General features: G+C 39.7%; 2 protein-coding genes across 9 annotated transcripts in view; one reads left to right on the top strand and one right to left on the bottom strand.

Annotated features, from left to right (window-relative positions):
- Window positions 1–8646, bottom strand: part of epb41l2 (erythrocyte membrane protein band 4.1 like 2) — a 94173-nt gene extending 85527 nt beyond the window's left edge. Inside the window, exon 1 of one of the 3 annotated variants that reach the window (XM_070446504.1) lies at window positions 8485–8646. The gene's annotated coding sequence lies outside the window, so the exon portion shown is untranslated. The other 2 variants (XM_070446502.1, XM_024000284.2) reach the window with 2 other exon arrangements.
- Window positions 8647–9715: 1069 nt separating this feature from the next.
- LOC111973093 (A-kinase anchor protein 7) overlaps window positions 9716–14409 on the top strand; it is a 52465-nt gene continuing 47771 nt past the window's right edge. The window contains exons 1-5 of one of the 6 annotated variants that reach the window (XM_024000309.2): window positions 9728–9810; window positions 9930–9990; window positions 10221–10403; window positions 11382–11522; window positions 11977–12125. In XM_024000309.2, the coding sequence (XP_023856077.1) occupies window positions 10241–10403; window positions 11382–11522; window positions 11977–12125 (453 nt within the window). In that variant the 5' untranslated portion in view covers window positions 9728–9810; window positions 9930–9990; window positions 10221–10240. Of the gene's footprint in view, window positions 10404–11381; window positions 11523–11976; window positions 12126–14409 lie in introns of all 6 variants that reach the window. The other 5 variants (XM_024000308.2, XM_024000306.2, XM_070446505.1 and 2 more) reach the window with 5 other exon arrangements.

The following is a 14409-nucleotide window of genomic DNA, read 5'->3' on the forward strand; positions in this document are numbered from 1 at the left end:
CCTCTAATGTAGAAAATAGCAAAAATAAAGAAAAACCATGGAATGAGTACGTGTGTCCAAACTTTTGACTAGTACTGTATATTATTACGATGCTGGGCCAATTGTGCGCCGCTCTATGGGACTCCCAATCAGCCTGGATTCGAACCTGGGACTGCAGTGACACCTCTTGCACTGAGATGCAGTGCTTTAGACTGCTGCACCACTCAGGACCCATCAGAAAGATAGCTAATTATTTCGTTTTTCTAAGGACCCAGAAAATTGAGACAGGGGGAGAACCTATTCAAGTCAGTAAATATATATATTTTTTAAGATAAAAAAAAAAGTATTATTAGCTAGGTAGCGTGCTACAGTAAGTTTTAGCTGCTCAAATGAGCTGCTAACGTAATGTTAGTCGCTCTGGATAAGAGCGTCTGCTAAAATGACTAAAATGTAAATGTAAAAATGTTAGGTAGCTAGCTAACTTAACATACTGTATAGCCAGTGAATTAAATATCACCAGCTAGCCAACTTCACATTAGCTAGACTAAGTTAGCTAGTGGTTTACAGCCGCGACAGAACAGCTGTTGTTTACAAATGCACCAGAAGTTATTTGGGGTTCCAGGGTTCACTTCCGCCCCTACTTAAAAATCTGTTAAAAAAGGTCTGTAGTTACGTTTTGGGTGAGGTTTTAATTACACTTGGCTTTCTTCCAATGCAGCTTGTCCTGCCATTTGGGTGTCTACAAGTGGGGCGTGTCCTTGAGCTCAAGGCAAGCCATCTGTCATTAGTCTACATGGATTTGGTTGGAAGTGTCACACAGATGCTACACAGAGAGAGAAATACTGAGCTTTACAGACTGGTCTCAGACTAGATGTAATATAGGAAATGTAAATCGAGGACACTCAAATTAGTATGATATCTTACATTTGGTATGGTTACACAAGAAAGGTTACTTAAGGCAAATAGGGGGGTGGTTGGTCGGGGTTGATGTACTTGATTGATGAATTAAGGTACCTGATTACTAAGGAACTCCCCTCACCTGGTTGTCTAGATCTTAATTGAAATGAAAAACAAGCAGACACTAAGCCCTCCATGGAAATGAGTTTGCCACCCCTGCCCTAACATAAATCAAAACTTTAACCATAGTTTCCKAAACTCTGTCCTCGGCACCCCAATGGGTGCATGTTTTGGTTTTTGCCCTAGCACTACACAGCTGATTCAAATAATCATCAACCTTTGATAATTTGAATCAGATGTGTAGTGTTATGGCAACAAAAAAAAAAAAAGCTGACCGTGTTTGGGGAACGCTGTCCTGGAACAAGCTAACGTTAGCCACAACAAATTGTAATTCGTAATATAACCTTATACGCTTAGCAAATTCGTAATATATCATGCAAAATGTATGACGGACATCCACAAATGAATACATACCATGTGAAACGTAACATACGTATTCTTACTAAATGGAGTGTCTCGGATTTACGTAAAGAATACGAAATGCTCAGACCATGTTCCAGATTTATGATCTTACGTTACAAAACCATCACATTCATTCATTCATTCATTGTAATGACGTGCTTGATTTAAGTGGCCATCCATCCTACACTCACAACTTTAACAAGATTGTGCCAGATAGTCCATTATTTAAAAGCAACGTGTCGCTAGCTAACGTTAACATGTATCAGCTAGCTAGCTTTTTGCGTGAAATCAAAACATACACTGGCGGTAACTGCACGTGCCATGTCTGCAAGCATGATTCCTTTTGAAAGCATTATCAAAGGATTTGAGTTACAGTAAAGAAAGCCAACGGATACATAGATACCGTGTTTATTCATTAAGGTAAGCCTATGTCAATGTAAACTTTTTACGATTGCAGGTAACGTTACTAGCAACAATTKTCAATTGCGTAGCTAGATATCTCAAATCCTAGACGTAACCAGTGCAGTATCTATGGTGAGTGTTGTCTGCGAGCTGTAGTATTATTTACCCAAGCAAACAAGTAAASAGTAGCTGGGCACATCCTGAAATGCATAATGAACTCAAACAATCGTTAGCGAGACAAACTTGCAGGAGCTTCTAGCCAAGTACCTAAACTCAAAGGAACTTCCAGTTCCAACCTCTGAGGTATAAGAAGAGGTTCCAACAGAAGGTAACCATGTAGACCATGGTTATATAAAATGATTGAGGATTAACTAGCTACCACTTGCTTATATAAGGCATGCATGTTTCACAAAGAGTCAGATTTTTCGGGCAAGCCAGCTGTCATGTAGTAAAAGGTTGGGTCCCACTTGAGAACCAGTCATAGGTAACGGTAAGTGTTGAACACAAACATGCCATTCCCAGTACCTCTTAAACAACGTGGGCAAGGAACAGATGGAGATGCTCCGATACTGACCACGGAAATTGAATTTAGCTGCCTGGCTTGCTAGCCTACTAAGTGAAAAACGTTTTTCTTTTTTTTCTTCTTTTTTTACAGATGTTAACGTTTTACAAGTACTTATGTTTACCTCACTTTTACCACTGACTACCAATTAGGTTGCACCATGGCTAATCAACTTACCTGGTGCAGTTCAGATGAGATAAGAAAAACTTTCAGAACGTGGCCTCATAAAAATATGCTCTGGTCAACCTCCTAAAATTGAAATTCCCAGACCAAAAATAGAAATCTGTCTGGGAGAAAAGGCAACTCAGTCGATCACACTAGCTCCGCCCCGTAAAAAGGGTATCCTAGAATGCATTGRGATTGGTTCCTCTACCAGTCTGTAAATGTAGTCGTTTTTCTATTGGCGGCCTACAATTTGTACGTGTATTAAGAGTTTGGCGTGGAAGTGGCTCCCACTACTGAAAATGTATTGTAATTGCAATGTTTTTACATTTACTGATTGTAAGAAACATTATAAACACCTGCTCTTTCCATTACATAGTCATAGACTGACCATGTGAATCCAGGTAAAAGCTATGATCCCTTATTGATGTCACCTGTTAAATCCACTTCAATCAGTGTAGATGGAAGGGGGGGACGGGTTAAAGAAGGATTTTTAAGCCTTGAGACATGGTTTGTGTATGTGTGCCATTCAGAAGGTGAATGGGCAAAACAAAAGATTGTCCATTTGAACGGGGTATGGTAATAAGTGCCAGGCGCACCAGTATGAGTGTGTCAAGAATTGCAACGCTGCTGTGTTTTTCGCACTCAACAGTTTCCTGTGTGTATAAAGAAGGGTCCGCCACCCAAAGAACATCCAGCCAACTTGACAACTACAGGAAGCATTGGAGTCAACATCGACCGCCATCCCTGTGGAACGCTTGACACCTTGTAGAGTCCATGCCCTGACAAATTGAGGCTGTTCTGAGGGCAAAATGCAGTGCAACTCAATACGGTGTTCCTAATGTTTGGTACTTTCAGTGTAATATTGTAATGATCCCATGATATTTGGTTGACATGTTGCCTTTCAATTCCTTTTAGGAATTAATGTGAAACAGAGACACCACRGTATCATTTTGACCTGAACAGACTAAACTTTTTTTTTTTTTTTATGGACTGAATTTGTATCAAAGAACAGTGTCATGTGTTCAACAACAGCAGCATCAGATGGCATATCAACAGCTTTACTTGGCAAAACAAAAGACTGAACCACCTTGCTGCAGGGTAGTGCAGCAGCACGCACAACCATTAGCAATTTCACTTGCCATCAAATATCCATTACATAGCAGATATTCTGTTGTGGGCACTGGGGATCAATATACKATTTTATGTTTAGGAGGTTGAGTGTGCTTTATTAATGCATTGATTGCCTTTTAAATGTTTGTAGCGTATTGAATCAATGGGCCGATGGCCTTGTCTTTGTTTCTAACCTTGATGTAGACGTGAGCAAATCAAATTGTATTGGTCACATGCGCGGAATACAACCGGTGTAGACTTTACAGTGAAATGCTTGTTTGAGCCTTTCCCAACGACCCAGAGCAGAAAAGGAAAATGGTAGCACAAGGAATAAAATAAAATACACAAGAATGGAGCTATATACAGGGAGTACCAGTCCCAGATGAATGTGCAGAGAGAGGTATGAGGTAGATACTGTACAGTATCTACATGAAGGCAGGGTAAAGAGACAAGGCATCAGGATAGATAATAAGAGTAAAATAAAGAACAGAGTAGCAGCAGTATATGAGAGAAAGTGTGTGTGTGTCAGTATGTGAATGTGTGTGTGGGAGTGTATGTGGTGTGTGTYTATATATATATAGTCTAGTGATTATACTAGACTACTTATATTTACTGCACAGGGAACATTAAAAGGAAAACCACTCCGCCAAATGCATTAGCCCACGGTTGATACAGTCCCAAAAGGTTTTGCATGTCAGCAGTCAAGTTTTCAAGATATTGTACTTTCGAAGAAGCAGTGTCACCGGCCACATCATGATGATGATGATGATGCATAATGAAAAAAAATACCAAAAGATAGTTGAGTGGATTTTTCCTCTAACTTACTGGTACATTGAGTTAAGAATGCCACTGTGTTGTAACATGAGGTCGACCGATTATGATTTTAACACCGATACCGATTATTGGCGGACCAAAAAATGCTGATGCCGATTTTTTATTTTTTTATTTTATTTAATATATTTGTATTAATGACAATTACAACAATACTGAATGAACAATGAACTTATTTTTATTTAATATAATACAAAATCAATTTAGTCTCAAATAAATAATGAAACATGTTCAATTTGGTTTAAATAATGCAAAAACAGTGTTGGAGAAGAAAGTAAAAGTGCAATCAATGTGCCATGTAAAAAAGCTAAACGTTTAAGTTCTTTGCTCAGAACATGAGAACATATAAAAGCTGGTGATTCCTTTTAACATGAGTCTTCAATATTCCCAGTGAAGAAGTTTTAGGTTGTAGTTATTATAGGACTATTTCTCTCTATACCATTTGTATTTCATATACCTTTGACTATTGGATGTTCTTATAGACACTTTAGTATTGCCAGCCTAATCTCGGGAGTTGATAGGCTTGAAGTCATAAACAGCGCTGTGCTTCAAGCATTGCTAAGAGCTGCTGGCAAACGCAGTAAAGTGCTGTTTGAATGCATGCTTACGAGCCTGCTGCTGCCTACCACCGCTCAGTCAGACTGCTCTATCAAATATCAAATCATATACTTAATTTATAATATAATAAAACAAGCCTTAGGTCATTAATATGGTCAAATCCGGAAACTATCATTTCGAAAACAAAACGTTTATTCTTTCAGTGAAATACAGAACCGTTCAGTATTTTATCGAACAGGTGGCAACCCTAAGTCTAAATATTGCCGTTGCATTGCACAACCTTCAATGTTGTCATAATTATGTAAAATTCTTGCAAATTAATTACGGTCTTTGTTAGGAAGAAATGGTCTTCACACAGTTCGGAACGAGCCAGGCGGCCCAAACTGCTGCATATACCCTGACTCTGCTTGCACTGAACGCAAGAGAAGTGACAATTTCCCTAGTTAATATTGCCTTCTAACATGAATTTCTTTTAACTACATATGCAGGTTCAAAAAATATATACTTGTGTATTGATTTTAAGAAAGGCATTGATGTTTATGGTTAGGTACACTTGTGCAACGATTGTGCTTTTTTTGCGAATTGCGCTTTTGTTAAATCACCCGCTTGGCGAAGTTGAAGTAGGCTGTGATTCGATGATAAATTAACAGGCACCGCAATGATTATATGCAATGCAGAACAAGATAGTTAACCTAGTAATATCATCAACCATGTGTAGTTAACTAGTGATTGTGAAGATTGATTGTTTTTTATAAGATAAGTTTAATGCTAGCTAGCAACTTACCTTGGCTCCTTGCATCCACAAGGTCCTTTTGATGCTGCACTCACGTAACAGGTGGTCAGCCTGCCACGCAGTCTCCTCGTGGATTTCAATGTAATCGGCATCCAAAAAGGCCGATTTACCGATTTGTTATGAACTTGAAAATCATCCCTAATTAAATCGGCCATGCCGGTCGACCTCTAGTTGTAACTCATAATAGGACTGTGTTACAGAGGTCTAAAGGGTCACTCACAACACTCCTGTGATAGGGTCATGTCAAAAAGCCAACATCTGAAACATCAAACCATGATGAAACCAACATCTTATTTTCAGCCAACCAAATAACACATAAAATAGACTGAAGAATCACATTTTAAAGAGCAAATTATTTTGGTCAAAAGGTTTTGAAAGGTCAATTTCAAATAGGATTAAAGCACAAATGCAAAGAAAAATAGCCAAATATGCAGTTCTTGATACATTGCCTGTTCACCCACGACTACGTGGCCAAACACGACTCCAACACCATAATTAAGTTTGCTGACGACACAACAGTGGTAGGCCTGATCACCGACAACGATGAGACGGCCTATGGGAGGAGGTCAGAGAACTGGCAGTGTGGTGCCAGGACAACAACCTCTCCCTCAATGTGAGCAAGACAAAGGAGCTGATCGTGGACTAAAGGAAAAGGCGGGCCAAACAGGCCCCCATTAACATCGACGGGGCTGTAGTGGAGCGGGTCGAGAGTTTCAATTTCCTTGGTGTCCACATCACCAACAAACTATCATGGTCCAAACATACCATGACAGTCGTGAAGAGGGCACGACAAAACCTTTTCCCCCTCTGGAGACTGAAAAGATTTGGCATGGGCCCCCAGATCTTCAAAAGGTTCTACAGCTGCACCATCAAGAGCATCCTGACCGGTTGCATCACCGCCTGGTATGGCAACTGCTAAATTGTTAGAGACTCCAGTGACTGTTTTCTCTGCTACCGCATGGCAAGTGGTACCGGAGCACCAAGTCTAGGACCAACAGGCTCCTCAACAGCTTCTAACCCCAAGCCATTAGACTGCTGAACATTTCAAAAAAATCACCACCGCACAATTTACATTGACCCCCCCCCCCTTCTACACTGCTGCTACTAGCTGTTTGTTTGTTACCTATGCATAGTCACTTCGCCCCCACCTACATGTACAGATTACCTCAACTAGCCTGTACCCCTGCATACTGACTCGGTAACGGTGCCCGGTATCGAGTCAGTGTATTACTTTTTATTTTAGCCTACTTGGTAAATATTTTCTTCTTGAGGTGCACTGTTGGTTAAGGGCTTGTAAGTAAGCATTTCACAGTAAAGTCTACACTTGTTGTATTTGGCGCATGTGGCAAATAAAGTTTGAATTGATTGAACTATCCATATTCCGTCTTTCTTCACACATCAAAGTAAAAGTAACATCCAACTCACCAGCAGAAGATGAACATGATCCCAGATGACAGCCAGGTCCACCGATACATCCCAAGAAATACGGGTGCAAAACAAAGACAAGGGGGAGAATTATGCCCATCTTGTATTAATTTAATAGTTGTACATGCTGTCAGAGGTATGAAACGTAAGACCACACCCATGTAGAATGTAAAACCAGAAGTAAAAGAGAAATCATGTACCTCAATAGTGTTGTTCCTGTTTAAACCACCGATGATCAAGTACAGATTACCGACATAAATCCTAGTTCCAGTTGATTAGCATATGTGCAGTGATACTACCAGGGAATCAAACTGCCCTCTCTTAACCACCCAGGGTTGTTGTTTCTTGTCAAATCCCGGAACATGGTGGCTATGCAGATTTACCCAAAGGGATTAGTTAAAAGAATTCACAATTCACCATCTGGCCCGTACTGTAGATATTAAATGCATTAAAAAACAACTGCATTAAAAGATATCCTGGCTGCTCACTTGTTGTTGGCAAAGAGGTTGCTCTAGGTTAACATCACCTGTGGTAGAAGAGCTAGGTCCAGGTTTGCCTTCAATGAAGCAAATTCCAATGGGATGAAAATAGAGTATCCGCTAGTTCTCCTTACTYCTGACCAATGAGGATGGCTAGTGTTAAAGTCAACAGTGGATTAAGAAGGAGAAAGAAGAAGTACTTGGAGCAGTGACTGTCACACTGTGTGCAAGTAAATCCTCTTGATGCTACCTTGGGGCTGAGCCTTGAACACAGGCAGCCTGGTTCAAAATCCTCTACTTTTTTAAAGCAGCAGCTCCACTGTCATTGTTTGACTGATTATTGAGACAACAGCAACTGCTCTCTTCATAACCTTTTCATGTAATACCCTCTATGATGCAGGATGACTGCCATGTACAGGTGCATGACAGTGGAGCTGATGGAATGACAAAAAATTCATGAATTTTAATCCTCCACATTATAATCTGTTTCATGACGGCATGCATATGCCTTTAATGACTGACATTCAGTACATACCGCAATCAATTACACATCTTTGAGATTAAATTGTACATTTCAAGTATACTTCAGTGTAAAAATACGTCTTGATTTTTATAAAACACATACATGGCTACAATTTACATGTTAAACATCTTAATTGTGGTTCTATGAATGGTTGCTGTTGTGTAACACTGCACCTCATGTCACATATCCTGGAGGAAGGAACTTTAAGCAAATATAGGCATTTCAGATTCTTACTCACCTCAGAGACTGTACTACAAGTGACATGGGCACAAGGGGTAAGATGGGGAGAGACATTCCATGCGTTCACCTGTCTGCTTCTGTTTAGTTCAAGAACAAGTCGCCAAACAGGTCCTGCTATTACACCTGTTCCCTTTCTGTGATGGCAGATATCTCCCCCACAACCTGAAACCAAATCCAGTGGTTTACAGTTACAACACAAACAAAGGCGTGACAGGCAGACAGAAACACAAATGTGAACCTTTTCCTTTCAAGGCACTGTTTGTTCTGCAAACAATACAGGTGTGACCTGAGGAGAGGATGGTGAACAAGGAAGGAGTGTGGTGTACTTCTTCTCATGGATTGTATGGAGATTTAACAGAAATTAATGTTTTTAATGTCATTTCAATACTGCATAAGCTTCAGCAGGTGAATTGGACTCAATGTTATATGATGACAAACTACTAGCTTGTTGAGAGATATGTCCTTCAGGATCACCTCAATGTATGTGACTTCTGTGTCATTTTACAAGAGGCAATACATGGCTGAAATTACAAAGCTGATAACTGTCACAACCACAAATACAAGAAGGTGTGTATTGATTTGATCAGTCTTTTCCCCTCAGTTATTATATACATGAAGAGACGAGATAAACAGTACTCAGATAGTTAAAAAAGCTCTGATCTATTTTGTATGTTGTTCACCACGCCACCTACACAGCATGTGTGCGTTACAAACCATGTCCTGGGGTCCTCTGTGGCCTAGTCTAACTGAGGCAATAGCGCATTAACTGATATCATATCACCACCTGTTGCTGGCTATTTGGTTTTAGAAAGTAGCAGTTCTCAGGCACAGACAAGTGACGGACAACTCTCAGCATTTAGTGAGAGAAATGACTGCTCTGAATTTAGCTGTTGAAAGAAATGTATTATTTCGTAAATACGTTACCTGTACAATATTGTAATATGACCTCACCCTATTATCACTAGCTAACGTTACTGTATCAGTTAGCAGAAAGTGAAACATTGTTTCAGTAACAGTGTCAAATACAAAGTGTGTTACTAATCAACATCACTACATCTGTATTATGATATTTTTTATATTCTGAAGAGTAAACAGCTGATTTAATAGTCGTTTACAAACAAACACAAAAGGTAACATTACCATGATGTTCCAAAACTGTAGCGTTGAGCACGAGAATGTCATATGACAACGGTAACTTTAGTTTTTGTCATTAGCGTATGTAATTTGATCCTTTTGAGTATCCGTAGTCCTGTGTTTACATGTGTAGCGAACCATGTTAGCTAGCTACGATAGCCGTAAGCAACACATTACTCGTTTCGAATGAGTGAGTGACACGTGTGTCCAGGCACATGCTCCTTTAAGTCAGCTTGCCTGCTGTCTTAGCCATACTATCGATGTTATAGCTAGTTAGCGAGCTAACTTGAATTTGACTTATTTCAACAGGTGGCAGGCGCTAGCTAAAGATAGCTAGCACGTAAGACTGAATCCCATGGCCTGATCACATGTGAGTAAGCTGTCTTGCGCACAAATGCTATAAATATGTAGCTAGCTAACTGGTGAATCTCGTTTAGATTTTCATGCTAGGACTTCAGTTATTTAAATCATTTAGAGGGATTTGTCTGCTTCAAAGAGTGCTTGTAGCTAAAAACATCAATGTGCGAACTGCACAAGGTGCCTCGCTGAATTTYATCAAAGCTCGTCAAAACAGTTGCTACGTTTCTGTGTTACCTCAAGGTCAGGTAAACTTAATTGAAATGCAGCCGGTCACTTTGACTGATTATGCTGTCGAGCTTGAGACAAACAGCATTGAACATGGCAACGACCACCTGCTGTCACCTGCACATGATGCATCAACCGATCCAGTTGCTGCTGAGGAGAGTCACTTGCATTGCAATGTGAAGGAGCTCATTGCCCCTGGTGAGAAATATTCAGCCTACCCTCTGTGGTGCTTGTTTTCATTACATGTATCATGACTGAAATCGAAAACTCACAAATGATGATTAGAGAATTGTAAGAAAGTACTCTTCTTGACAGTGCATCTCACAGTAACTTATTGGATGACATGTTGCGCAAACAGATAGAACCCCCTTTGTTTTCATCCAAGTACAGTATGTTGTTGTTATTATGTACTGTCTTAGTGGTGGCCAGTGTCATGGCCTAATATCAGAATTATAGTATCGTCACTCTCACAGTGCATCACAAGATGTCTGACCTTCTAGCATACTGTTTACATGTTTGTTGTTGTCAAAAGGCAATTCCATGGTAACAAAATTACAGAGACTCCAAACAAAAACCATTGATTTTGAAGTTTAACAAACCATTGAACTCTATGCACAATGACCACAGAACTCTATGCACAATCACCATTACACAGTAAATTAAACATGTTTTACTGAACTTTTTGGTAACAGAATTCTGGTAAAATCTCCCTCAGTTTTATTCTGGAACCAGAACTTTGTATCTGCAGTGTTATTCCTGTAAATGTGTTTTTATAAAATGTTCTGTGGAACTTGTTAAACATTGTCCTTGTGCATAAAGTTATATATTTTATCACTTTGAAATCAATAGTTTTTGTTTGGTTTACATTTTTTAAGTGAAAGGTCTGTGTCTCAGTGTAATTCTGTTTCCGTGGAATTGCCCCGACGCAGAACAGTGGATGGGGTGGAGTCACACACACACACACAATCTGTCTAGTCGGACCATAAATTGTACAACGATCAGTTTTTGCAGTCGCTCAACTACTTCCAAGGAATAGTTTATATTCACTAGCTACAAACATTAATTACATTCATCCAGATACTTGGAGAGCCTTGTTCTTGAAAAGTATGTCTGAGGTATTTGAAGGATCCATCTTAGCCTTCCACATGCTGTCATCATCTCCCCCTTGTTCTTCAGAACATGAAATAGTGAAGAGGATCAAGAAGAGACCCAAAAAGCCACGTGGAAGGAAACAGAAGTCTAAGTCATCTGAATGTTCTGACAATCTTATGTCCGAACTTCCATTTGCAAGTACAGCAATATGGAAGGACCTCGGCTGTAAGTAAACCGTTTATGCCATATTATTTGTTTTGCAGTTGAATCCAGGCTAACTCAAATCAACATATCCAGACTAAAATAACACAGTTAGTTGTAACATACCTTCATTGAGAGGATGTGCTCAGTAGTTCCCATAGTGTGACCAGTTGATGGTTTCTTTCCATTTTAACTGGCTGGGCGAGTAGGAGAGCAGAAATTTGACTAGCGGCACTGACTCTGTAAGTCTATAATGACTGGTTATTTGTAGTTGCCAATTGATGCAAGGATCTTCCTTGTACCGCAGCTGCCCTTGCATTCAAATTTTCTCCAGCTGCCTACTGGCGATGAATAATGCATTGTTGACTTGACTGGCAGTTGGTTTTACAGGAGGGCAGTCAAATCTAACTACAGAATAACGGAATCACACATTTGTCTCTTGTACAACACTAATATCATTGTGTTACATTTCCCCCAGTTACCAAGCCAGAGGCCAAATTGAAAAATAAACGAAAGAGAGGTGCAAGTGGTCGGGTAGAAAGTGAAGAGGATGCAGATACAAAGAAAAAGAAGAAGGAAACACAACGCCCAAACTACTTTGTTTCAATACCCATCACAAATCCCAAGGTACAATTTAGTGATATATTTTTGTTGAAAAATGCATTTTTATTTTATTTTGGGGTATTTCTCTATATAGTGTGTCCATATAAACTCACTATATTTAGAATACATACTGCATGTGATCACAAAACAACTGCTACATAGAAAACAGTTTAACATCTGTGTTGATCAAAGGCAATAGGGTTTGGCTGAGGTAGGTCGTCATTGTAAATAAGAATTTGTTCTTAACTGACTTGCCTAGTTAAATAATAATACTATTGCCTTATCTTTGATAAACATAATGTTATATTGTTTTTGAAAATGTTGTCGTCCCGTCTCGAGACTTACGCATCTTGGTGCGTTTGTTAAAAAGCGTTTATCCTCGTATAACCTCTGTTGACTATTACATATCTTAGATGCTTCATCAGAAACAACAGCTCCTTGGGCTGTATTATCTCTCGATGCAGAAAAAGTTTTAATACTCTAGTATGGTCATATCTCTGGTCTGTCTTGGAACATATGGGATTTGGCTCCAATTTCATTAATATGTTTGAAATACTATATGCCAATCCCCCAGCCATAGTTATAACAGGCAATATCTGCTCTGCTCCATTCAGAATCACTCGAAGCAGCAGACAAGGTGATCCAATTTCGCCTTTGCTATTCTTATATCCATGGAACTTCTGGCCAAGTAATTCATCAATCGAAGGAAATAACACCAATTTCCCTAAAAATCTACAGATCTTGTTATATGCTGACAATATTTTACTGTATCTAGACGTTGTTTCTCAGTCGCTCCAAAATACATTGAAGATCATAGATACATTCAGCTTCATCTCAAGCTATAAAATTAATCTAACCGAATCAGCTCTATTGCCTCTCAAGCCCCCGATGGAGTACTTTATCTCTACTTATGGAATCCTAATTGTTTCCCATTTTAAATATTTGAGAGTAGATATATTTCCTTCCTTGGATAATACCATTGCCAGAAACTTTAACAGAATGCTCAAATCAATTTACTCCGACCTCAGTATATGGAATGATATCCCAGTTACTTTAACCGGCAGAATATCTCTGTCAAAATAAATATATTGCCACGGCTGAATTTCTCTAGTTCAATGTGTCCCATGGCTCCTGCTTTAGCTATTGGATTTAAATTCATAGTGCAGTTTCAAAAGTTTACGGTGCATTCGGAGTATTCAGACCCTTTGACTTTTTCCAAATTCTGTTACGTTACAGCCTTATTCTAAATTGGACTAAATCATTTTTTCCCCTCATCAATCTACACACCATATCGCATAATGACAAAGCATAATGACAAAGAAATGTTTGCAAATTTATTACAAATAAAAAAACAGAAATACCTTATTTACATAAGTATTCAGAACCTTTGCTATGAGACTCGAAATTGAGCTCGGGTGCATCCTGTTTCCACTGATCATCTTAGAAATATTTTATACAACTTGATTGGTAAATTCAATTGATTGGACATGATTTGGAAAGGCACACACCTGTCTATATAAGGTCCCACAGTTGACAGTGCATGTCAGAGCAAAAACCAAGCCCTGAGGTTGAAGGAATTGTCCGTAGAGCTCCGAGACAGGATTTTCTTGAGGCACAGATCTGGGGGACGGGTACCAAAAATGTCTGCAGCATTGAAGGTCCCCAAGAACACAGTGGCCTCCATCATTCTTAAAAGGTAGAAGTTTGAAACCACCAAGACTCTTCCTGGAGCTGGCCGCCCGGCCAAACTGCGCAATCGGGGGAGAAGGGCCTTGGTCAGGGAGGTGACCAAGAACCCGATGGTCACTCTGACAGAGCTCAAGAGTTCCTCTGTGGAGATGGGAGAACCTTCCAGAATGACAACCATCTCTGCAGCACTCCACCAATCAGGCCTTTATGGTAGAGTGGCAGATGAGTTTGACCGCTTGAGTTTGCACAAAAGGGCCTAAAGATCTCCAGACCATGGGAGAACAAGATTCTCTGGTCTGATGAAACCAAGATTGAAACACTTTGGCCTGAATGCCAAGCATTCATGTTGGAGGAAACCTGGCACCATCCCTACAGTGAAGCATGGTGGTGGGAGCATCATGCTGTGGGATGTTTTTTCAGCGGTAGGGACCTGGGAGACTAGTCAGGATCGAGGAAAAGATGAACGGAGCAGAAACCAGAATCCTTATGAAAACCTGCTCCAGAGTGCTCAGACCTCAACTAAAATCATTTCGAAGAGCATGAATTTAAATATTCAATGCTTTGATCTATTATGTTACTTAACGATGATAGCCCTTGAATCTCTCCATCAATCAGACAA

This window comes from Salvelinus sp. IW2-2015, linkage group LG14, assembly GCF_002910315.2.
Source record: "Salvelinus sp. IW2-2015 linkage group LG14, ASM291031v2, whole genome shotgun sequence".
NCBI classification, from domain to species: Eukaryota; Metazoa; Chordata; class Actinopteri; order Salmoniformes; family Salmonidae; genus Salvelinus; species Salvelinus sp. IW2-2015.